The sequence below is a fragment of the Parasteatoda tepidariorum genome, chromosome 5 (genome assembly GCF_043381705.1).
Source record: "Parasteatoda tepidariorum isolate YZ-2023 chromosome 5, CAS_Ptep_4.0, whole genome shotgun sequence".
NCBI classification, from domain to species: domain Eukaryota; kingdom Metazoa; phylum Arthropoda; class Arachnida; order Araneae; family Theridiidae; genus Parasteatoda; species Parasteatoda tepidariorum.
This window is the reverse complement of record NC_092208.1, coordinates 22102904-22130247: the sequence shown is the minus strand read 5'-3', so window position 1 is coordinate 22130247 and position 27344 is coordinate 22102904. Positions and strand designations below refer to the sequence as shown.

The following is a 27344-nucleotide window of genomic DNA, read 5'->3' as shown; positions in this document are numbered from 1 at the left end:
GCAGAAAGCTATATATACCTTAAAAAAATTATGTTTAGGATAAATTAGATCAAAATAATTTTTCGATGTAATTTCTTATCTCTATGTGTTTAGTTTTAGTGATCTCACTAAACAACTGAAATCCAATTTGCAATTTAAATAGCAATTATCTATCCGTCAAAAAAGTTAATAAAAAATTCTGAAGTTTATTAGATATTTAAACAATGTCATTAGGATTAATAAACAATGAAGAATATTTTCAGCACTGTTTAAACTTAAAAAGTTCTATTACCTATTATTTCCACAATAGGATGTATGGTTAAACTCATTTATTTTGAATTCTGGATTGTAAATTATCTGTCATTAAATATTTATTTTTTTTAAAAGAATGTTATTACATTTGGAATGGTCTAGGGAAGTTAAAGTATATTATTTGATTAGCTCTTAAACTATATAAGATGTTCAATTTAGTTCTTTTGCATTTTTTATTTATGTAAAATCAATTTTTCAAACTTGTAATTAGTTCGCAAAAGAAGTAATTTTGCATTTTCTTTTCTTTTTTTATTTTTACCATCTTTTATTGCCTCAAGAGTTTATTATAAAAAAACGAAACTTAATCTTTTGGTACAAAATGTTACATGTGCTGAAAGCGTTACATTTTTCATGCGCAAGACATTAATCTGTCAGTCTTATCTCGTATCATCAATATTATTGTCTCATATCATCACATGTCCCATAGATTAAAATATACATTTGGAATTTTTAGATAAGAACCATTAGGTCACAGAGGCTAAAGTATTGAGCTGACATTGTTAAGTTAAGTGCTGGAGTTCTCTTCTCCTTAGCAGTGTAAAGCGCATCCAGCTTCATATTAATAGGTTCCAGTTTGTTTGGGTAGAATTTGTGGTGGTGCGTGATGATGACCACATTCTTACTATCATGCCGTTAGTCAGAGCATTAGCATGTTATAGCTTATTTTTAAAAGAAAACTATTTAGGATAAAATTTCCTTCTCTTTTATATATTCGTATTCCTTACAGCCCCTACTGAATTGGGTGATAGCTAGACTGTATAGGGACTGAATGCTCCCATTCGCTTTTCTAATATAACTTCTTAAATGGGATTGCTACGAATAAAATCCAAATATAGAATGAATATATGCGTATGCTTTCGTTCCAAATTATTTTCCTAAGGTTGTTTAAAAATATTAACGGAAAAGAAGACAAATAATAAATTTGTTAAAATAAAAAACTTAAAAATCATCAATATGTAATCCTAGTAGTTTCAGTTATTTCAAAAATTACAAACATCAGTTCACATTAGATTTTTCTTTATTTAATTTTTCGTATTAGATTTGTAATCAAATATGTATGTTCATTAAATCACACATTAGCATGAGAACATGTAAACAAATGTATACACTTTGCACATAATTATTTGATTGAGGACTTTACAAAAACGCTATTAACATTTAACAAATTTCTTGTTTAGAAGAGGAAATCGCACCCGGCTTGATTGCTGTCAACCATTCGAAATCGTTTCTTTAATTTTTATTTCGACAGATTTCCATAGCGTATTAGCTTCTTTCTCTCTTAAATATTTCTCACTCTTAATGTATTTATTTCTTTAAAAAAATTATTGACAGGAATTTCGAGGTTAGTCATTGAAATTATATATTATATACACTTTTTTTATATTTGTAATGCAATCAGACTGAGATTTCCACAAAAAAACTTAATAAATGAAAAAAAATCATAAAGTGTTAGAAATGTATCAGTTTTAAACACAGTTTTATTTTTCGACGCAAACATAGTAACGAAAAATTATTTTTTATTAATTACATCTCACCTTTTTTTTATATCATTTACCCAATCTATAATTCTATTTGAACCACTTATCGTTTTTCAGAATATAACGCCAAAGATAAAATTAAAAATTCAACATGGCATAGATAAAGTGTGCAAAAAGTAAGAAAAAAACCCATATCCTTGATATATATCTTTTTCTTACAATATCCCTCCTAGCATAATTCTCATTGTGAAAAAAAATTAAGTAAACAAGTGAAATTCAAAACTAATGATACTAAAGTGATAAATAAAGCTTAAGCCTCACTTTCTCCTGCGGAACCTAAGCTTCGCTCCAGAATCCTTTACGGATGGAAAAGCCGGGTTTGATAAATCGCCGGCGATAGAGACACTATATCATTTTAAAGGCCATCTGTTTAAGAGCGGTTTATTAGTGCGGCATAAAGGCTTTAAGTCCAATTTGTCTGTATGTGTCATGCTTTTGGTACTAGACCACTTAAGGGATTATTGAATTAGTAAGCATAGACATTACACCATTTATACAATCCGATATCGAAATATGATATATGGAATTTAGAGTAATATTTAATACTTTTGCATTCAAGTTATTTATCGATCGCGGGTATAATAAATGGTATCAATTAATTTTTACTAATGTCACAAAGCTTACCTTTGCTAAATCAAACCAAATATTTACATTTGAAGTAAAATATTTTATTCTTCATATTGCAATAACTTGCGTTTTTAATTATCGCACAAGTATCTAAAAAAGCTAATATTTAAAAATTTCGCTATTTTCTTAGTATTAAAATGCTTTTCTCTGAAATATTAATAAATTTCATTCACATTGTAAATATTTATTTTTTAATTTAGAGTTGATAAAATGAACTATGAATTAGCGCAAAAATAAATTACCGAGTGCGGTAATAATAAATTATTTTAATTTATTTTAACCTAATTAATTTATTATTTATTTTGACCTTAAAATTAAATTTACTGAATCAATAAATCTGAGCTATCCATTTTGCAGTGACATACGCTTAGAATTCGCGCTTTGTATTATAACTAGTTAATATTTAAATACTTTTTTTAATGACTTTTTTAGAATTAAATTATTTTTTCTCCGAAATTTTGATAAATGTAAGTGCAAACCCTAAGCAAGTTCTTATTATTAATTATACACCCCTTAATTTATAAAATTTTAGATCAAGGCAAAATGTTTTCCAGTGTTATAACTTAAAAAATTTAAAAAAAATATATTAATGCTACATTATTTTATAATGATAATGATGATGATTGCATATAAGATTATATTAATACATTAACAAATATTAAGGATACATAGTATCCATTTTTTTAAAAATATATTTTTAAATCAATATTTTTAAAAAAATAATAATATTGTTACCTGCATCATTTAATATCAAATTTTAACTTTTTTTACCTGCTAACCATTAGGTATACAAAGGAAGAACTTCATTAAGAAATGCTCTCTATTTTTTTCGAAGCATAGTTACCAAAACAGTAAACATATATTTCCATTAATTCGTTAATATAGATTACAGGATGTGTTTTCTTTTAACACGTCATTGTACTCCAATATTTTTAAGGATATCAAAAGAACAATAAATCACCTTGAATCTTTCAGCACTGAACGCCACTCCCAAATCCATACCAAACAAAATTGTTTGCCATCGCAGCATCTAACACATACAAAAGCTTTCATTAGCTTAAGTGCTGCGATGCATTTTTTATTCCTTTTTCCCACTAAACAAAATAATCTACCTGTCTAGGGATAGTATTTGGCACCAAAAATAGGAGAGAGTGAAAGGGTATAAGCTACTTTCTGAATATTAAGTTGTTAATGAGAAGCGCGTTAGAGAGCTCCTTTCTTCAAATAACAGTTGTTCTTGTGTTACGCAATTTGAAATACCATAAAAAAAAGACCTTAGCTCATTTATTACGCCCTGATTGTAATGTTTTTCTATTTTCTCTCTCATCTTTAACATTTGATATTTTAATTCTTTTGGCAGCATCGTACATCCATCTACTTGCACGTGCATACACATTTTGCGTATTCTCATTATTAAAAGCACCTTACGCGGGGATTATGATCCATCTTTATGGATTCAATTATAATTCAATTTATTTAATTAGTACATAATTTTATTTGAAAATTACTTTATTATTTTCCTTATTCTTTGAATTTAATACTAGCGTTCCATTTGTAATGTACTGCCTAACATGGAGCAAAAATATAAAAATAAAGGAACGAAGCTGTTTCAAAATATGCATTTAATGATATTAAAATTGACTACCCAAATTTAGAACCAGAGTGTGGGCATGGGTGGTAATTCTTACACTGGAATTCACATTTTTTATTCCATAATTGATTTCTCCAGAGAAAAAAAAAATTGGAATTTAAACCACCGAGAACAGCGGTGCCTCAGGGGTTACAGCATTGCTCTCCCAATGAAGTGATCCAGGTTCGATTCCCAGCAGCGGCTTTTTAATGCGAATTCTGTTCCCAGCTCGCACCAGCCCAGTGCTGATTGAAGTGTAGGTTAGAATTTACGAGTCTTAATTAAAACAATAAAAAAAAATCGTTCAAATGGGGTAATTCTCTTTTATTCACAACTCAAGAAGTATTTTATGAGATCTCCCTGGTCCCATATCTCAAAAATAAGCTCACAAACTTAATGCATAATAAAATTAAATTAAAATAAAAGAATTCTGTAAAAAATATAAAACAGAGTCGGACGCCATAGCAAATCATGTAATGATGACGCATGCGCACTGTTTACTGTTACTCTTGAACACTGCAAAAAAATATACTTTTTAATTAATGGATCATGGGTTAGAATCCCCTTGCCGTCAGGATAACCATAAGACAACTGCGCGGTTTTCATTTCCTAGTAGCTTAAATGCGAGTTGGTTCTATCAAAACGTCCTCTGCAAAGATTAGTTTGCCTTAATACCAATGATACAGGAGTTCCATGTAACTTTGGGGCTGGGATTAAAATTGCAGGGCTGCGAAGATTGTCGTAAACTGAAAATTTGGTCAGTTGTTTAACGCAGGTTATGAAATAAAATTTAAAGCACCAATTTTGATATCATTGAAGACGTCTTTTGAAACTATTCCGTACGTTTACATTAAGTTAAGCTTTACGTAAGCATTTGTACATTTTCAAGATATTTGTTTTTTGGACGCCCTACTTAAAAGCCTTTTGACTGTACATCGAGCAAAAAACTTAACTTGAACAGCATAATGAAACTTGTTACAAATAATGCTTTTCGATCTTATAATTGATTAGATGTAAAATGATTAGATAGTACGTTTAAGGAAATGTATCTCATATCGCATTAGTATTAATTAGCTATTTAGGAAATAATACAGCCAAATTTTACGTTTATAAAACTTTTGCCGACATGAATTTTTTTATTGCATCTTTTCTTTAAATATGAGGAGCCATACAGTCCAATTTTAAGACAAGAATAAAGATGACTAATACCGAAATTAGTTTAAAAACACACTTGAATTATTACAAACCAAATGTCTTTATATAAAAAAAGCAACAATAGAATATTAAAAACATTTTATAATATGTTTAATTTGATATTTTAACCGTAAAATATAATTCGGGTTTGGCTAATTTCAGTTGTGAACACTTAAGTTCATAAGTGAAGGCGAAGTTAATAGTTAAAATTTGAAAAGTATGAAATATGAGAGGCTTGCAAAGGAATTTGGCACAGTGCCAGCGCTGGAAATAAGAAAAAAATAGCTTACCCATTTTGACGGGCCTAGCATACGCACTGTATACTAAGAAATTTAGGAGATATGTTATCATTTATGGAGCAATATGTCTGGTAAAATACCGTACTGTATAAGAATGTTATTTCTAGAAAAAAAATACATAATTCTGAATAAAAAGAAAAACTAAATATACTGTATTTAAATCATTTATTTGGAAAGTTTTCAGTTAATATATCAACGATTTATCAGAAATTTCACATTTCAAATTTGAAGTTCTCTATTACCACAAATTTAGTAAAAAACACAAAGCTGAAAAGTGAGTTTAATCAAATAAATATTTATATGCCATGCCCTAAGGTGTCATGATAAAATTAGCACAACTACCAAAATTTACCACATATTATAAAACGAAATAGTTAATTGTTAATTTAAAATAAAATCAATGCTAAACTAGTTCGATAAAAATTAACGAGCTTTTTGGTGTTTCTATAGAGCCAGAAATATGGTAAATTTTGCAAATATTCTTGTAGATTTTTACCTCACTTTATACCCCAATGTTCAGTGAGGACAAAAAAGAAAAATATAACTATAGAATTCGCTAAAAATATTAATAAAATGATGTATTTACTGTTAAAATATAATTCAACATGACCAGTTTAATATCACATTAGTGTAAATTATTAAAAGAAGCAAAGTTATGAAGAGAAAAAAAATTGTGGTGCGTTGCGCAAAAATCAAAAACCGAAATATCCTTTAATATTAGCTTTTCAATATTACAGTTTCAGCACCGAAAGTGAAGTAAATATTTATTATGTTTTAGGAAACATTCCTCTTGATAAAAGATTAGGGAAGTTTTTCTTCTTTACGCGCAAAATATATCTTTGCTAAAAAAACAGATTTTTCAATGGTAAAGAAATTCTGATTATACCCACATTTTTCTTCAATTGCCATTTTAATTTTTAGATCTTAAATCTGAAAATTTACCATAATATTACTGGTTAATAAAATTGTTATATGCATAATATAATGTATTGTTGTTTTAATGATGTTAAATATGAAGTTGTTTTATACCTAATGCTGTTGGCAGAAATTGGAGAAAAAAATTTCAGAAGCAGCAGATGTATAGTTAACTCATAGAAAATCTTTCCAGAAAGACACCTGGCATTTTTATTGTTTAACAATGTGCCACACGAAACAAAAACTAAAAATTACGTCTGAGACGTTGTTTATGATTCCGACAACGTCATCATCATCATCATCGGAGGTAAAAGGTGGAAATAATACGTCAAAAAAGACTCATCTCATTCTTTTCAACTTGTTTTAAGTTTTTCTTCCTTCCTTGGCTGCGATCCAAAAGAAAAGATGCGGTACGTGCAATAAAAGAAAAGCGAAAACGAAACTAGAGAGGCGAAAAACGAGACTTAGGGGGAGGGATAAGAATGATCTGTGAGGCTGAAGTCAAACCTTGCTCCACAGCTTCCGAAACACATACTAGGGCTTCCGGTTATTTCTGAAGTAGCCGTTATTCTTCACTGTGGTTTATAAGAATAAATTGACCAGATAGCTTAATTTAATTATAGAATACCTAGATGATAAAAAAAAGTCAAAAATGTGAATTATCGTGCCTAGCATGAACTTTAATATTCTTGCAAATTCTGACTTCATTCATACGTAGTATTGCTTAACGTGGTAAAAAGAATTTTAAAAAAATATTAAAAACATTTAATGACCTGTAACAAATGGTCCTTTCTTTTAATTAGTTTTTAGTTGCCCATTCAATGCCGATTTGTTTAAATATGGAATTGTGAGCAATTATGACTAAATTAAGAGCAGGTCGTTTTTGATTAAAAACTATAATTTTTAACTATAATTTATAAATATAATTTTTTCTGCATTAATAGCCAAATCTAACCTGATACCTCTTTAAATATGCAGTCATTTACACAATACCGTAGTCATTATAAAAGTATAATTGTTACCTGTAATTTACATTTTGTAATAGTTTTTTTCCCAGTTCCCAGAAATCATTATAATTTTTTTGTATGTATTTCGGTGTTATTTTTAAAAAATTAAGATAAAATATTTTATAGTTGCAATAACATTATTTTTTATTTTTATTTTGCACCTATATTACTGTTTGATTTTTTATCTGTAAATAAATATATGCTATTATCAAAAAATTTCAAATGTTGGAAAACTTATGTTTTAAAGTGAGAAATTGTACATTGAAATTGTATATGCTCTAAAAATATGAGCAACTTAATTCTTTTAAATATGTATAAAAAAATTTAACAAATTGATCACTTTAGCAAATCCCAGGAGAGAGAGTAAAAAATGTAAGCCAATCCTTTCGAATGATAGAATCCAAAAAAATAAATAAGCGAAATAAAGAAAAATAAAAGTTCAATAAAAAGAAAAAAATTCGGAATTTTTTTCCCTATTTTTAAGATTTAAAACTTTTTTTTAATTGAAGAAATATTACCTAAAAACGCTTTGTTAAAAATAAAGGCTTAATTTATAATCACACTTCCGGCTTTCTCATTAATTAATTTTTAAATGACTAATTAACTTAGGCTTTAATTTCTTTCTTTTCGTGCTTATCTTTTCATCCTGAAATGAGGGAAATTATGTTTCTTAATCTATAGAGGAATCGAAAGAACATAATTAGTATGTAAATTATAATATGTGATTGCTTTTACAAAACATATTCATTCGCGGTTTTTAATCTTTCTTCATTAGAAATTTTCTTTATAACCATACAACTAATTAATCATTAGCTTTAGTGGTCGCACTTTGTTTTAGGTAGCAGTATGTCTCGTTAACTTAATTAACTAAGAAATAATTCATATAGGTTCCTTTTAATTTGGCTAAAATTGCATGAAAAATGTATCTAATTTTTAATAAAAGCAAACAACTAGGTCAGTCAGAAAGAACTTGAATAAAAAAAGTTCCTAATTACGTTCATACTTAATTGACTTATTAAATACCCTTATATTTACGCATTGTGATGAATTCTGCCAAATCCAATCCTTAAGTTACTACTACCATGTTCGTAGATGTGAAATATGATCCTTTTTTCCGGAAGAAAAAAAAGTGCTTTAACATAAAATAAATCTTCGGCACAAGATAGAATTTTTTCACTTCATTTTCTCTTTTTTACTTTGAAGAGAATTACCAGAATTGCTGGAACCAAAAGCGTTTTAACGTATGGAACCCTGTGTAAACAGAGACAAATGGGATTTCGTCGCTTCATGAATATACATTAGTTTATGAGAAGTTTTGAGTGATGAGATTTCCGGGGCTTAACAATTGTTAGTTTTTGAACTATATAAAAATGAGACGGTAAAATTAACTTGTGAAATATATGTCATAGGTGAGTCCCATCTTCTTTGTTTAGGAGAACAAATAACGTAACGTTATTGAATAATTAAGAAAATTCTCTGTCCAAGAAATTATTGAAGGGAATATATTTTTATTTAAGATATTTTCTTAACTAATTTCAATTTACAAACTCAGTCATTTTCTTAGTTTTCTCTGTCTTTGAAGAAATGTTCTTGTTAAGAAACTAGTTTAATAGACTACTCGAATTTTCAATTTCAGAATCAAAAAAATAATAATTATTATTTCTTTTATTTAAATTAGTGGTATTTCCTTAAATAACAGACGTTTGATAGATTTAAATTTTCTTCATAATAATAATTTTAGGTTTTTGTTTTTATTTTCATTTTATTTTTGAATTGCATTTAAATTATTGACTACGTGTTTATGATCTTGAAGATGCATGAGGCTAAAAAATTTTTTTTCCAAGTTATTGAAAAGTTGAATCTGAAATAATAAAATTTTTTTCACAGAAATAAGAACATCTAACAGGTATTACGTAAGAAGCGGCTTTCAAGTTTATATATTGAATAAATAGTTAAAATTTCAATATATTGCATTTCTTTGTTGCAAACCTAGACATTTCATAAATACAATAATAAATTTTGCTATCATCACGTAAGCAAAAACAAAAGCAAAAATAACAATTACATGAATATGATAAACAACTTTTACAATAAGAAACCTTACTTAACTTTAATTAGACCCTTTTGTTTTTGTTTTGTTAGATCCTTTTTGTTCATGTATGAGCAAAATTGCATTGCCTTTTTTCAATAAGATTTATCAGTAATGATATTTCTCAACATTAAGTAACTAAGTTGGGGAATTTTAGCAGAAATTCCTTACCGTAATAAAATACATGCTTCATTTCTTTTCATAAATTTTCAAATAGAATTTGTAGCCAACAGAACTTGTAGCCAATTCCAAATAGAAATTATGATCAAAAAATCATAATTGTCATTCGTAATTTCCATTTCTTTCCAACAAGGTAAAGTGCTTTGATTTTAACTGGGGTTCTGCATCAAATGACATAACACGTTCCATTCATTAAATGACAGACTAATCAAGTTCAATCACGAAAGAGGACTTATATTCTATCAACTACTTAGTAATTTCAACTACTTTCCAACTATGTAAAATGTTTTGATTTTAACTGGGGCTCTATATCTGATGACATAACCCGTTCCATTCATTAACTGAACAATTTTAGCAAATTTTATCTCCAAAGAGGAATTAATTTGAATCAAAATGTTGACAACTTTTTAATATGCTTATCTTATTGAAAATTTGAGAAAAGCTCTGTGCTGGATGAAGATATTTCATGACCTCTACAAACAACTTTTAAGTCGACAAAAAGAACTTTCTACTGATCGAGGCGTCAACCACTAGCTATTTTCAACTTACTTGATCACCGAGCCAAGTAGATTACCATTGCTTCCTAAATAGTGCAAGCGCAGTTTATTCAATTTTATCAATAATTGAAATTACTTTGACCACTTTATGAATTTACCAATCTAGTAGTTACGGAATTAAAAATAATAAGAGAATAAAATAAAAAATTTAAACAGCTACGTTTTTCAATAAAATTAAAAAGGCTTTACTGTCTGGACTAAAACGAAAAAAGGAATTATTAATTTTGTAACCTATTATTTTGTTGTAACTAATGATACAAAAAATAATAATCTTTCTAAATAACTGAATAATTTTAAAAAGAGAATATGAATACATATCTAAACGATGGCAAACGATCTAAATTGATAACACTATAGTCATGCATAATAATTAATTTTCTTAGGACAATAATTGATTTTCTTAGGATTGAGTTATAATTTTAGTCAAAATATTCGTAGCAGATAATTAGTTATATGTTAAGTATTCGTTTAGAATTTTGTAAGGTTTACGTAATAATTTAATTGGAGTTAAGCATTTATTTATATTCGTTTTGTTAGATTGTCTTAAGTTATAGTTTAATTTGAATTGAAGAATTTTTTATGCGTTATGTATTGATTAAGAGTAGTTCTGCGATTTAATAGAAATAAAAACTTAGCCACGAGCTAATTATTTATGTTTATTTACTATCCTTTCTAAAATGTATACAGAAATTTTAAACGTAAACAGTGCTATTGTGCAGCATACTGTCATGTCAATTATTGGTGAAATTTTTTTTGAGAAATAGCACATACATTTGCAGCGTATCTACCACTACAAAATTACAACTACAATTCACTAGTATTTAAGACATGTTAACTCGACTCTATGTCGGGGTACCTTTTCATAGATGACGGTTGACATGGTCTAATACTCCTCTCCTCACATTGGTGACCCGGACGTGATGTGAACACGCCTACCTAGGCAGTAACGCCCACTTCGATATGAACACGCCTACCTTGGCAGTAACGCCCACTTCAATATGAACACGCCTACCTAGACAGTAACGCCTACTTCGATGGATGATCCACATTGAACAGTTGACTTGCTACTTGTGACTGCGACTTTATCCACCTCCTCGCACTGTTGCTACTCAGTCTCAGCTCGATCACGCACAACGTCGGCTTGCATACTTGTCATTACTTGACTGCTAACGGCAACAGAGGAGCGACTACGATCGTAAAGTTAATACACCTCTCACATTCAGCACTCAAAAAATACGGTGATTTTAATACAGCTCTCCCGGCTTCTCGCAAAACAGCAATGAATCAACTAGTGGTAATCGTTCATCGAATTCTATCACNAGTTAAGCATTTATTTATATTCGTTTTGTTAGATTGTCTTAAGTTATAGTTTAATTTGAATTGAAGAATTTTTTATGCGTTATGTATTGATTAAGAGTAGTTCTTCGATTTAATAGAAATAAAAACTTAGCCACGAGCAAATTATTTAGGTTTATTTACTATCCTTTCTAAAATGAATACAGAAATTTTAAACGTAAACAGTGCTATAGTGCAGCATACTGTCATGTCAATTATTGGTGAATTTTTTTTTTTGAGAAATAGCACATACATTATACGATACTCAAGCTATAGCTCGAGAGGTATGTTAGGAAGAAGTACAGCAAGTACAGCGAACAATTGAATTACAGCAAGTACAGGAAGAAGTACAGCGGAGAATTGAATTGAGCTTTCTAGATTTCATTGCTGCAGAGATTGAAATAATTTAAATATTTCTATATTTCTGCTGCCTACTATGCTGAAATATCCCGAACTTATACTCATGTAGGTATGTGGGATTCAAATGGCTGCCGGAAAGATACTGATCTATTACTAAAACTTTTTACACAGCGAACTTCAAGAGATTTCGAGGAAATCTCTTGAAGTCCAAAGTCATCAATGAAATCAATGTACTTCCGATATTTAAAAGCTGCTTGCAGCAGCTAGTAAATAAAAATTTCTCTATTATCTTAATAATTTTGCAAGATACAACTAGCACAAATTCGCAACTAACGTTATCTCGGTATAAATTAGTTGTTACTGGGAAACTTGCCAATATAATTATTCAGTCATTAATAAAAGCTTAACTATTATTATAATAAAATCGAATTATTTTCCAACAATTTAAAAATGGCATTAGTTTTGCGATGGTCTCTTAAGGGGAAACAAATAAAACATGCGTAACGAAAACAAGAGTAAAATATTCCGAAAAAATTAAACATATTTTATGTGTTTCGATCTGTCAAAAATGTGTACATTACTTACCTAAATTGATTTTAATAAAATAACGTTACCTTCAAGGAAAAAAGGGAGTCACTTTTAGCATTTTTACAATATTTTTCTAGTGAAAAAGGTAACATTATGCAAACGCAGAAGCCCGGAACCGAAATTTCTTATCAAATTGAATTTTTCACTCCATACCAATTGTTTTATCTTATCATCGTTACGGTAAGCCTGAAGGCACTAATATCGAGAAAAGTTTTATTATTATTATTATTATTTTTTAAACAAAATAGGTACTGAGAAATACTTTCTTTCTGTTTTCTGCGTTATCCCTTTCTTTATTAAATAAAAGAGGCTTTTATTTTGCATTAGCGTAAGAAACATGTGCTTTATTTCATAAAATCGCACATATTATGCTCTTCGTTATTTTCTAAAATGAAATCTGCTTATGCACTTTGTGCGGGGAGAGAAACAACAGTAAACCCTGAAGATACAAATGGTAAAGCGAGAATTTTGTACTGTCGTATATATTTTTTAAATGTAAGATTTGATACGTATTCCCACGTGATTTAATTTTCAAACAAGTCAATACGACTATTAAAGAAACAGCAGTGATGATTTCAGTCAACTAAGCTTTAGCTTTGGTGCAAAAAAGTATTTTTTATTTCTTTTTTGGACTGAAGTAATATTTATAATAAGGTTGTCTTTTAGTTACTTAAAGCACGAGAAGGTTGATACTTTAATAACTAGCATATGTGGTTTTTAGGGACAAATATGTACATATTTGTTTTGAGTATTGCATATTTAACTTGAAGACCAGTTAAATTCGCTTTGTTTTCGAAATATTTTTTTTTGGTGTCAAATCAATGTTACTTTTTTTCTTTTTGAATAATCGCGTTACTTTTTATCGTTTTATTGATTTTATTTGTGTTTTTCAAGATCTGTATTTTTAATATTTTGTGTCTTTTAAAAAGTGAATCCGTACAAATGTAAATGAAGTATAAAAAATATCGAAACATATAATTATAAATAAATACAAATAAAAAAAATTTTTTTTTCAAATAATAATTATGCAAAAAAATTGATTTATGTCTTTTGAATGCTGTTAAATTTAAACTTAGTTTTAAAAAAATCTAAATTACTAAAGTTTAATACAATTTACTGAAAATACTGTACCAGCTGGATCTTGAAATTGTTTAAGTTTCAAGTTACTTACGCATGTGGGTGAAGGGGTCGAAGCATTCAAAACTCTTTGCTCAATTTGCTTTTAAAAGTCAGTAATAAGATATTAGATGGCGTGTTAATATGATATACTCAAACCACAGATTATCATGAAAAATTTGTGATCGTAATGCTTTTTGAAACATAAATCAGCATTCTTGAAGATCCATTTTCACAAAAAAAAGACTTGATTTGGATAGAAACTGTTGTCTGCCCCCTTTTTTTTCTTTTTAATCAAGTTCCAAAGCAATTTCTATTTAAAAATTGCTAGAACTTTAAAAGCAGAAAATCATTGATGTGCTTAATTGTTTTTCGGAATGGTGAAATTCAACTTATGCCTGGTAACGGTTATTTAAGGTAAGATTCATACAAGCCCAAAAGTAAGGTTATACTGATTCTAAAAGATGCTAATCCAGAGCTCGCACAAGCATCCGAAATTATAATGTTATGTGCGTAAGAAAAATAATGCTAGCAACAATATTTTGAGAGATTTAATTATGCCCTAAATTATTTTCAATTTTACATTGTGACCTACATTAAATTCATCAATATATTAATTCATTAATTATGACAGGCTTTGTGAACTAATTTAATCAAATACGTCACCACTTGTGCCAAGAAAACCCTTCAAAACCTAATCTATCTTTATATAAAGGGAATGGTCAGAAGATACACTAGTATGTATGTTTCATTTTTGTGACAACACACACGCGTTTCTCTGTAAGTGAACGACGTATGGTTGGAACGGTGTTGAGAAATACTGCTAGGTGTTGCCTTCTTAATACGATTGTTCACAGATGCGAAAGTTTACTTGTTCGAGCTGTCACTTGTGCCTGAGTTTTGACCAATATGACAAAACGTTTTCTGCGAGTTACGGTTACACAATATAGGTTTCTATGCATCATTATGACCCTTAAAATTAGATCTAAGGTGGAAATATATAGAACGGCCTCAAATAATTTGACATTTAAATCAATTCATAAATTGTCTTCTTCTGTTTTTAAGCTGTGTTTCATTAGCACAATTCCTAATTGGTATAGGAATTCATTTTAAGCAGTCCTTAAGTGAAGTCTCGTTTTTTGAGAGCAATATATGAATCAAATGGAATTAAATCCTCAAACTTATAGATTCAAACAGAACTTAGCTCCACAAAGGATGGGGTGTCACTGATTAAACGCTAAGCAACAGAATAAAATAAAGAAACTAATTAGTTAATTTAAGGTTTAATTTTTAATTGTGATATATATTTAATTATACAATCACCTCGTTATATCAAAACAAAACTTTAAAAACCTAAGCCTAACAACAATAATACATTAATTTATTGAGAGGGAAGTATCAAGCCTGTCACTTATTAAAATAAGTTAATGAAAACTAAAACTTTGGCTAATCGGAAAAATAATAACTGAAATAATATCTTTCCCTAGTGAATTCTTAGAATTAGATGTACATAATTGAATAAAAACATGCATTTTAATAATTTTGAAAACATTGCGCATAAATTTATTCGAACGAATGTTTGATCAAGTCTGTAACTTATCAAAAAACAAAATTTCCGATTGAATAAAGAGGCGAAAACTGGTTTATCGTCAAGGGAAATATATCTAAAAGCTCAATCTAAATTCTCGACTTCTAGAAAAAAACTCTTTAGGCAAGTTTGTAAATTTTTATAACGACACTGAATTTTCCTCTATTTAAAGGTATACTCCAAAGAAAGGTTTAAAATATAATCCCTACCTCAGCAATTATTTTATGTTATGCTTAGGTAATGATATAAATATATAAAAATGAAGTTTTGACAGCATTGTATTTATTTTCAATTAAAAAGCAAAACAAATTAATTTGTAAACTTTCATTTAACTTTTGGAAACTATGCTATACATCAGTGACAATTAAATGTTATGTAATCAAATTAAAATGTACGTCCAAGTGATTTTATAATACGATGGTTTTATTGCTAAATAAAGATTAAAATACAATGTTTCTACGTTTGTCAGAATTGTATATAAATTCAATAAGAGATAGACATTATTTTATAATTTTTATTATAACTTTTGGATTTCCGCTGACTAAATGTACAGGACATAATTCTCAATGGTGAGAAATAATCTCAGCAAAACCAAGTAATGACGCAGAAAATAAAAGACAGAGCATTACCATTTTATTTGTTCCGTATTGGTCATATCAAAACGTCTCTCACAGCAGCAAAAAGGAAGGAAAAGAAAATCTAATCCCTTGACCTCGGAAACGAATCCATGTCCGGTCTCTTGAAGGAGCTGGGAAATAAATACCATCGGTGTCTGACAGACCATGTAGTATTTTTTTTTTCTTTTCTCCTGTTGCTTTTCTTTCCTAATACCTTCCTTCTCCTTTTTGACTTTTTTTTATTCTTTTTCCTTGTAGTTCCTCCTCACATCGAAGAAGAAGAGACGAGCTCTGACACCGAAGTTCGCGAAGGAAACGACGTGAACCTCCGGTGTGTCGCCAAGGGCTCGCCAGATCCGGAAACTACTTGGCGAAGGGAAGATGGTCAAGAAATAACTATAGGACGGAAAAAAGGTACAAAGGTTTTATCATAAATACTTGAACGCGTCTAAAATATCACTTCAAATATAATAGAAATATATAATTTATATTCTGCTTTGGGGAAGTGTGAATAACACTTAAGTACCACCGATTTAATAAAATTAAAAAAACAAATAATGATAATTAATTACTTATTTTTTGCGAGCTTGTTTCAGAGTATTAAACATTGTTTAAAACACATTTTGTTCTTATTATTATGTTACAAAGTAATAACGCTATTTTTGAAACAACAAAGGAATTTCTATTGCAGGTAACATTACACCTACATTTTGAATCCCATATTAAATCCATTCTAACCTAAACAGCTTCGTTAAAGGCACAAAGCTGTCATTTCGGAGGTTTTGAGTTAAAAACTTAATGGCAACTTAAAGCCTACTCACCTTTAAATAACTTAGTATCAGTGTGCCTGGGATGTAAACTCTGTTTATGTGCAGTGCTGATCAAATCGCAACAATCATACAGTCGGTCACGAAATTTTAAAAATTTAACCTCCATGGGACAACCCGACATATAACGGGATGTTACAGGACTGCTTATTCTAAGACCAATCATTATGCAACTTTAATTATACTGTCAATTATCTTGAGAAACATTTTCAAACACATAAATGAAATATTTTCAAGAGATGCAATCAGTAATACCAATGTCCACCCACAAATTACACATCCTGAGTATAAAATAGGGGGTGATGATTCCAAAATCTTAAATAGAAACCTTTCTTTTTATGGCAAATTTGAGTTTTTCAGAAAAGTGCTTGCAATTTAGTTACAGTTTATAATATTTTGTTCTACTGGTAAAAATGAAAAGGATAAAATGAATAGATTTTTTTAGAATGGAAATGTCGCTAGCAATCCATGTAGTATTAAAAAAATAAAAAGCAAGTGCACTTATACTTAAAAATTTTTTTATTGACATTAAACTCGACCTCTTCACTCTGATAGTATTCCAACGAGGGGCAATAGTTTTGAGTGTTTCAGAGTTAGCCTATCGTAATTACAGTAATATGTCATGAAAGTAATAATCAGCTATTTAATAAAATAATTTTTTTTTTTGAATTTAGTTTTAACTATGTAATTTATCACTAGTTTTGCTGCGTTTTATATAACTTCGCTACCTACATTTATCATTTAGTGATATTTTGTTAAATGACTATAATGAATTATTTATTAGGTAATAAATAATTAAAGTAAAAAAATCTAAATCCCCTGATCACCGAACACGCAAAACTCTGGAGTTTATTTCACTTTTCCTTCTGGAGCTTCTTTCAAGGAATTTTTCATATGTTCAATGCCGTAGGACACTTGGCGTGGAGTAAGCATTTCCCCATTCGGTTCCCAATTCCATTCTAGATCTGCGGCATTCTGAAAAATGGGGTACACTTATGAAATTACTTTACACTTACTTACACACTTGCTTTAAGTGTAGATTATCACGCCTCCATCCAATCAATTTTACTTCATAAGACTATGATATTTTGTTTCAATACTTAAGAAACAATAAAATATCTGAACCTGGGCATTTCTTTCAACGTAGCTTAAACTTTTCAGCAGCGCAGGCAACCCAACTAGCAGGATATACTGTGCGTAATTAGCTGTATAGTATCTCTCGCAAGTTGTCTCGATAAGTTTCTCTAGTTGTATTTTTGATGAATGTACGATTATAGATTTTTGTAATACACTTAAACTTCTTAAAATAAGTTATCGCTTACGAGTACTCATAATTAGCAGAAGTATAGTACAATGCATGAATTAACCTACACATCTCAAGTGGTAACTCAAATGTTTAACATGTCAAATAGATTTATTTTAACAGATTCTTAAAGTTTCTGATATTTTTTTAAAATATGACAATTGCTGCTGATTGATAGCAGCTTTAGTTGCACCTTTTTCTCAAAAAACTTTCTATTTAAGATATTGGGTAACCATTACCTTTATCAGGTATGCCGATTCCAGAAGAATCCAATAAAGAAAAACTTTCAAGTGTGACTGTGAAGCCACCCATATATTGTCTGGACAAACCATCTCATAGGTTCTCATAGTTAGCGACTCAATTCTTTAACTCCGGCATCAAAATCAACGAAACAAAGAATCACTATATAGTCAGTGCATTATTTGGAGTAATTTCGGAACAAGCATCTGACGTGTTAAGGCAACAAGTCGCAGAAGCAAGCTATGAAGTCTTACTACTTTGCTTTATCTTTACCAAAATCAAGAAAATTGCTCCCTGGATCAGAATAAGGGGACCATAAACGTGGATAGTCTGAACTATTATGTCAGATGTGATAATTAGCTGCGACTCAGCTACAAACTGATGTTAGTAAGTTATTTTGGATGCAATGCCTGCTTCAAACAATGCAAGCTGTATTTACGGTAAGGTAAGATTAAATGTCAGAAATGGCAGATAAAAGGAGGAAAGGCAAACATTAACAGGGGTATCGAATTCAGTAGATGCATTACAATCTCTGATTTCCAAATCAGATATGCTATTGATAAGGTCGGTAAATCGGGTCTAAGAGTGAAAATTTAAAATTATGTTTTGAAAAAATAGGAGGGCTACGAGAAGTTTGTACCTCGCATCCCTTCACCTATTAACCAACCAAATTCAACCGATCACAAAGAATGGTTTCAGAGGACACGCAAGACAATGCAGAATGTTTGCATGATCTCAAGCTTCAGAATGAAGCATATTGATGCACCAAACGTAGTAGATTCAAACTTCTACTTCCTTTAAACGAGTAACCCTTGTTCCAACGATGACTGATAAATCACGAAATGTCTACTCTTTGTGCAGGACATAATTCGCAGGATAAAGTTTCCTCGTGGAAAGTGGATCTGACATCTCGATTCTACCTATCACTTTGACCAGTAGAAAACCTAAAACTGTCAAAATGATTTCCGGTTGTACGCCTCGAATGAAACACCGGCTCAAATTTACGATGTACCGCTACTAACTTGAAATTTATTGTTACGGCGTCAATTTCTTTGGAAATTTTACATAACCAAAGCTAACAAAATAATACATGGGACAAATTTTTGCGCTATTGCAAGGTAAGAATTTGAATTCGCATGGTAACAGGGATGTGTAGACCATAGAAAAGCTATTGGGCAAGTCCTTTTCATAAGGATTTCATGAAGTTTGGTGATAAGAGCCAGTGTGGAAACTTCGGAAGATTGAAAGAGTTCACAAAACCAGACATATATTCATTATTCCACAATCAAGATGTTATTCAGAATTTAGGTTGGGAATATATTTCCTCGGTCATGGACCAGGCTTAAACTTACAACCGAATTCCCATTTATACTGATAATATTTATTTGAAAAAACAGTGGCATTTACACCCTTTGTATTATTTGAATTTCTTCATATACCTTTTGGCCTACGCAATGCAGAGCAAACGTTTCAGAGCTACATCAATTCAGCTCTTTTGAGTGCTTGATTCTTGTTATCCCTACTTAGATGATATATAAATTGCTCTTATACCGACGATGACAGAAATTACATCAACGACAAGTATTTTATCGCTCGCAGAAATATAGTATTATCGAATACCAGGAATGCTATTAGACTAAAGTAACTAGCAACGTGGATATTGGCATTGTTTTTCACTTGAGATTTGTTGTAGACTTGCTTATTTTACCAGATCCGTGATAGATGCTTATTTTTTAAGGTTAACCTAAGCTTTAAATATTGCAATTAATTTCGCTATCAATCAATGATATAATTAATATGAAGTTTAAATTAAGATAGGTATTTTATGTTTGCTTCCCTTAAAATATCATTTCAGTATCTTTAAACAAAATTTATATTGTTTTATATTTTTATTCATTTAATTGTTGCTTCTCTTAGCTTGACGGACAGAGTTCCACATCCTCTTTCATCTGTTATAATCCTGTTCAATATTCATGGTTTTGTTTTTATGGCTGTTTGATACGCAAGTTACTAAAAAAATTTATTTTTTCATATCAACATTTCAGTTTAAAGCAATTATTGATCTCTAACATATTTTCAAAAGTGATATGATGAAAAGAAGTAAAATAAAAGCATTGCAAGTTCTGAGGAAACATGGAGGGAGAATTATTTAACTTTAGTTCAAAACGGTTTACTTATGTGGCAAATTTGATCAAATCTCTAAGATAATGGATAAATACGAGCAAGATATTAAAACAAAAATTCTGTTGGATGATTTCGTTAACGAAAATCGGAAATGTCAAAGCCCTATGTTTTGTTTGCTGTTACTTCCCTTAACCTCACGGCTCCAGTACGATTAAAGAAAATATTACTGTATGGAATACGGTTACTGAGAATAATCGCTGTTTATTATTTTTAGTAATTAGATTTATCGAAGAAAAGTGATTTTCATTGTCTTATTTACATTGCATTGATGTATTTTTAAGATTAAGTGGCACTACCCACTATGTATTTACCTGGAGATCAACTTTATATTGGCTTTTTTTAGGTTAAGTGCTACTTCCTGGTATACATTCATACATATTTTAACCAACTTCCTTGGTTTTAATTGCTGATAACCTTCGTTTATTAATATTAACATTATAATTTCATTGATGGTGTCATCTAAACAATAATATATCATCTTTCACTAAAACAGTTTAGGAAATTCTTCAAATCACTTCTTTCTTTAAAAAAATCCCTCTACAGAGTTTTAATTTAAACAACTTGAGTGAATTGATCGAGTGCTCAGGGATTTGAAAAAAATATCCATTTTTATAATCTCCCTTTGACATTTATTTATTATAATTTTTGTTAAGTTTTTGGGATTCAAAATGAAAATAAATTAACAGTAGTATTTAATAAATTCACTGATTTTGATTGCATGTTGATAAGTAAAACAAAACGCAAATCGTTCACTATAGCAATCATTTAAATTATATGTGGGACTTACATTTCCTCGCCGTGGTTTCACAAGTAATTTCGGACTACCGTTGAACTTTCGTAAAAGCTCAGTCTGTAAAACCTTTTTTAATAAGCATTTATTTTAATTTATAACTACATTATACTTTGGCTTCATGCTACTTCGAAATTAGATTGAAAAAAAAATGAAAAAAGAACACTTACAGAATTTCGGTAGATTCACAAATATAAATTGCGATGTTTGGTGACAACAGTTAAATCCTCCATTTAAACGGAAATTTAGCTAACGTATGCAAATGTAAACATAGATCGAAATCATTATGTAACCCACGTAAATAAATGAGCACAATTTAAACAAAATGTATAAAACAGTTTATTTTGACGATTTATTCAGCTTTTAATTTATCATTTCTGCCCAACATCCAACTCAGTATGTCTCAGCGTTTCGTAGCTCACACGATAATTATCCTTATGGAAATGTATTATTTTTGGATTAGAGCTAGCTTTCGACTGCTCCCTCATTTGATATTTCAGTTCTTTGTTGCCAAACGTGAAAAAATCCTCTGTTTTTTCTCAAAAGTATGCGCATTAGAAATTTGTATAAAATCTATATATGTATTTCTCTTGCATGGCGACAAAAAAAAGTCTCATTTCAACTCCCCGAATGGCAACGCTAGAAAATCGACCAATGATTGCCGCTAAAAATGTCACATGCCAAATCTAGCTGAGGTGGCTCAACATATAGCACTTTTAAAAGCGGAAACTGAAATAACCTGAGAGAGCATTAGCTGTGGCAATCTCATACTATTAAGCTGGGCAGAAATGTCTTTGTCTTTAGATCCCTATTTTAGTATTTTGTCGAAAGTGCTTTTTCTCACGAATTTATATATTACGAATTCATTTCACGATTTTTGATTTATATCACGAATTTATTTGTTTTATTATTGTTATCAGTTATTCATTGAAAAATGTGTCTCAGTCGCGCTGTTACGCTTTAAGATTTTATACTATAGCACATTTCTAATAGGTTTAACGAATTACATGTCATTTATTTGAATTCAAATTTATTTTAATGACTTAGTATTTACAAAAAAGATGGATTTGAATGATTGTTTTGAATTCTTAGAATTTTGAGCATTTGCAATGTAGCGAGCGAAGCAAACCATATAAGATTGCGTAGCAATTTTCGGGGGTTGGCGAGCGTTCGCGAACAGGGGGCACAGCCCACTAGTAGATGGTATTTATGGTAGACTAGTATTTATTTTCTTATTTATATTTTGGTTTTATTTAATATAGTAAATAAATAAATTCAATTGGGTTATTAAATGTTCCGACATGGTCATAATTTTTTTCTTTTTTTTTCTTTCTTTTTTTAAATTTTTTTTTTATCCTGGTCATTAAAAAACCGAATAAAAATTTTAAAATTTAAATAAAATTTTATTAATTTTTTTAGTCAATTGAATACCTGCAATTGCCATCATCGTTTGTAAATAGTAGCATTTGTCTATTCAGAAGCGAATCAGGTTCGACACGCGCACCCAAGCGACATCGCATACAGGTTTCCAATTAAGTATTATTTAAATTACATGATTAGGGAAAATCACTTAAATTCTTCTCGAGTAGGAAGTACCCAATTGTCTCTAAAAGACACTAATTGAGCTGACACAAAAATAGAAAAACAAAATGTTTAAAGTGTCTGGTATCCATAATGTTCTCCAAAATCTTCAAAATGACAGTAATCATGTTATTACACTTTTGTCAAATTGCCATTGCTTTATTTTCAAGATGTGAATATTTTGAATGCTAAGACGTCAAGATGTGAATATTTATAAACAACTTTTAATTTCATTTTATTTCTCTCATCATTTTAAATTAATTTAACGTAAATAATATAAATATCACATTATTTTCAATTGGTTTAGATTTTTTTTTATTCATAATGAACTTACATAGAAAATATTGGTGTAATATCGTTGTAGAAAAAATAAGTAGATTTGTAGCTTTTTGGAAAAATTGTACACGATATTTAGTAATTATTTCATAGCATTCTATCAAACATGCTATTTTTCGAGAAAATCTTAGTTCATAATTATTTGTTCCTTTTAATTTGGAGGTGTGGATATAAGTATGCATTTATGAATAATAATAATTATAAACATACTTGTGAATAATAATTGTTGTAAGAATACATGAATAATGTTTGCTTGCATCAGAAATGAGTAAAGAAGCTTTCATGCATTGTTAAATGGTATTCCAGATCTCTATTTTCTAGATCAAGAGATCTTTATATTTCTTAAAATTCGAGCAAAATTTTACTCCAGATATCACTTATCTAAATAACAGCAGAACTATAAAAAGATAAGTAAATATTTGATAATATTTGAAAAATATGTGAAACGAAATGAGTCAAAGTTCGGAGAGACTGAGCAATTATAAATTCAGATATTATATATTGAGGAAAAGAGCATGGTAACTACCAGAATTTGGTAAAAACGGACAAATTTCTGACTTTATGGGAACATTAGAAACCTCAATAATTTTTACCGAAGAGCTTTGATAATGACTTTGGTAAAAATAACAATCACATATGGTTTTATAATTCGTGATAAGATTTGGTAAATGTGGTAAAAAAATTTTTTTCTTTACACTTTAGAGCTTCGCATTAAAACCATTTATATTGTTACATTTTCTTCTCAGTTATTTAATTTTTTACCAAATGTTTGAAAATAATGTTTATTTTGAAACTGAAAAATTATCAGATGCATGGTTTAAATACTGTATATTTTGGTTTAATGAACTTAAATTATGTTTGTTTTTCTTTCTACCAGAAATGACATTTTATAGAGTGCGGTAATATTACCACAATTTTTTCCCAAATATAAGACCTGTTGAACCCTACTCTATTTTATTTTTGACATTACGACATAAAGTTCAGATAAATTTTGATTCCAGTCGCTATTTATCGAGACTTCTACAGGACTATTAGGAGAAAAGCAAATATTTAGAAAAATAATCGAAACGAAATCATTTAAAAAGACTAAACTACAATCTATTCGGACATTCTACGACTTAATGTAACTCATTCTATATTCTTACTTAACATTCTGTTATGACATAAAATTCAAATACATTTCTAAATTATTCCAGTTGTTATTTATAGAGACTCTTATAGAACCTTAAAAAGAGAAGCAATTCTGTGGGAAAATAATCGAAATGAAAGACTTAACAGTTTAAAAAGACAAAACTATAATCTATTCAGAAATTCTAAGACATAATATACCACACTCTATATTCTTGTCCAACATTCAGCAATGACGTAAAAAGCCAGTAAATTTTGATTCCAGTCATTACTTTAAGAAACAACTTAGGAGAAAACATGCGCAGTAAATTACCATAAATGATATTCCTAAAAGTTAAGACAAACTAAGCAATAAGACATTCAAATATTCAAAAATATGATATATTATATTCCATATACTGATTCGATATTCCGTATACTCCATTTGGAAAAAAATTGAGAGTATAAGAAAAAAATATGTCGATATCGTCTTTTTTCTTCAAGGAAAACTTGTTTTTTTCCGCAAGAGATGCGTTTTCTTCTAAACGACATCAGGACAGTAAAACGATTGACAAGCGATGTATAAAATATACATTTCCATAATCGAAGTAGACACGCTACACTCATATAAATATTTGCCGACGGAAAATACTTATAAACAAAATATCTATGCATAAGTTTTAAGTTGTATCTTCAGGTCAATGCAATCAATAATTATGAGAGATTGAAATTTTTCAGCGAAAAATGATTATACACGAAAAATAATTTTACGATTAGAATACAATTGAATATTTTGTTTATATCTTATTGCTTTATTATTGCTATCTTGTCGTTGTTATTTGTATTGCCACTTGCCAATAACAGCAAGCCTGCTTGGGATACCAAGCGAATATAAAACAGAGTGTGTTCTTCTTGTTTTCAGTGGTACCTTCGATTGCCAAGAATACGATTTCAGCCACACACATATACCTCACAGCCTGTTTTACAGAGTAGATCCATTTATATATTCCCATATCGTAGTTTTGACCTGAACCTGAGTGTGAACATGGTAGACTTTGTGACCCCAACAGATTTAATGTGTATCAGTCACCGTTTAATACACGGGGTCCCTCCAACCGGTGGAAATTGAACTACTATTCACATGAACATGAGTCCAACATCCTACATACCAGACTACCCCGGCTCATTGTTATCTTATTGCGATATTATCAACTTATAAAGTTGACAGTTTTCATTTCAATTATCAACAAATCAGAATCTCTATGTTCTATTGTTTCGTCGTACTAGGATTATTAAATTTCCCTATTTTGACAAAAAAATCAAGCTTTAGGAAATGGAATATATACCTAAAACGAAAGATAATAAGAATATAAATAAAATGAGAAGCATCTTAACATGAATTTTCCTGTATACACACTGGTCAATGATTTAAATACCTTAACTAAATATTTTATTTGAATTCCTTTTTCTTTTCTTTTTTCCTTTTTTTTCTTCATCCAAATGCTTACAAGAAATACACATTTTCATCTAAATGAGATTTTTATGTTATGCTAAGTAATGAACTTACAATATCATCTCAAACATTTGTAAGCTATAATAACTTTTATTTTTAAATTGTCACTTTTTATTAAAATCTTTAAAAAAAGTCATATTTATTTTATTTTTTAGTACCGTCAATTAAAGGAACTGATTTGAATATCACCAAAGTTGGAAGATTACAAATGGGAGCTTATTTGTGTATTGCTTCGAATGGTGTCCAGCCAGCAGTTAGCAAAAGAATTGTTCTGAGTGTAAATTGTAAGTATTAAGTATACTTTCTCAATGAAAATTATTTTGAATTTATAAAACTTTTTTTAAGTTATTTAAAAGAACGTAAAATTTACAAAAAGAAAATATTTACACTGTAAAGAATAGTATATTTCAAGAATATTCGGTTTACTTAACAGCTACAGGAAGGATTTAAACTTCAAATATCTATATCTTCTTTTAGTTATGTTACGACCAAAGTATATTTTTTTCATTAATATCATTTTTAAGGAATAGTTTATTATTTGTTACAATACTAGCTGAATAATCGCTCTTTGCACAGATTGAAAAACAAATAAAATAATCAAAACTCATTATTAAACAATACAAAATCGAAAAGCATATATATTGAAAAGCATCTACAGACACTATTAGTAATGCTAAAATGATATAAATTAATTTTTATTTATTTTATTTATTGCCTTTCTAGTGAATATATGATATTAATTAAGCCAAAACTTTTTTTCTCTAATCCATTAAATCAAAATAAAGATTAGCCGTATCACATGGCATAATGCTCTCGGACAACTAGATAGGGAAAATTTGTCGCCATCAAGTTATTTTCGCAGGTACGTTATTTTTCTTTCGTGGGGCTGTAGGACTCTTATTTTCACGGTATGTGTATTAAAACTGCTTAGTATTGGATCAGTTATAATAATTACCAAATATATAAATGCATTACTTTGTATCTATTATAGTATATTTGATACCTATTAGATACTCTCCAAAAGTTAAGATTCGTGCGAATCAGTAATTTGCAAACTAAAGCAGAAAAGAAAAAAAAAACGAAATATATTTTAATAAAACCTTGATCGTAATGCGCTGACATTTAATATACTTTTTGACATTTAATATACTTTTTAAAATATTTGTAAGTAGTGATGCAAAAAATTTATTTTATTTCTAATTCATTAAAATATTAATGCCATATTTTTGCTGCCACTGGATAACAATTTTCTGAAATTCTTAAAATTCATTGTAAAATTCTTATTAAAACTGTCCCTATTACCATAATACTAGTACTCAATATTCGCAAAATAACTGAACTAAACTAAACTTTTAACTAAAGTGAACAATGAATGTGACTTATTGTAAGATTTAGGTAAAAATATTTTAAAAAATTAGTAAATATGGTAAAACTTGGTAATTTCAACATGATACTTTTGAGCATGGGATAAAAACAATATATTTTGTTAAGTTTAATTTTCAATTGAAAATTTTAACTAAATGTGAAAATAT

At 29.2% G+C, this 27344-nt stretch overlaps 1 protein-coding gene across 1 annotated transcript in view; it reads left to right on the top strand.

Moving 5' to 3' along the window:
• Positions 1-27344, top strand: part of LOC107454682 (neurotrimin) — a 191720-nt gene that overhangs the window by 137687 nt on the left and 26689 nt on the right. The window contains exons 4-5 of the mRNA XM_016071956.3: positions 16190-16345; positions 25968-26096. Coding sequence (XP_015927442.1) covers positions 16190-16345; positions 25968-26096 — 285 coding nt within the window. The remainder of the gene's footprint in view (positions 1-16189; positions 16346-25967; positions 26097-27344) is intronic.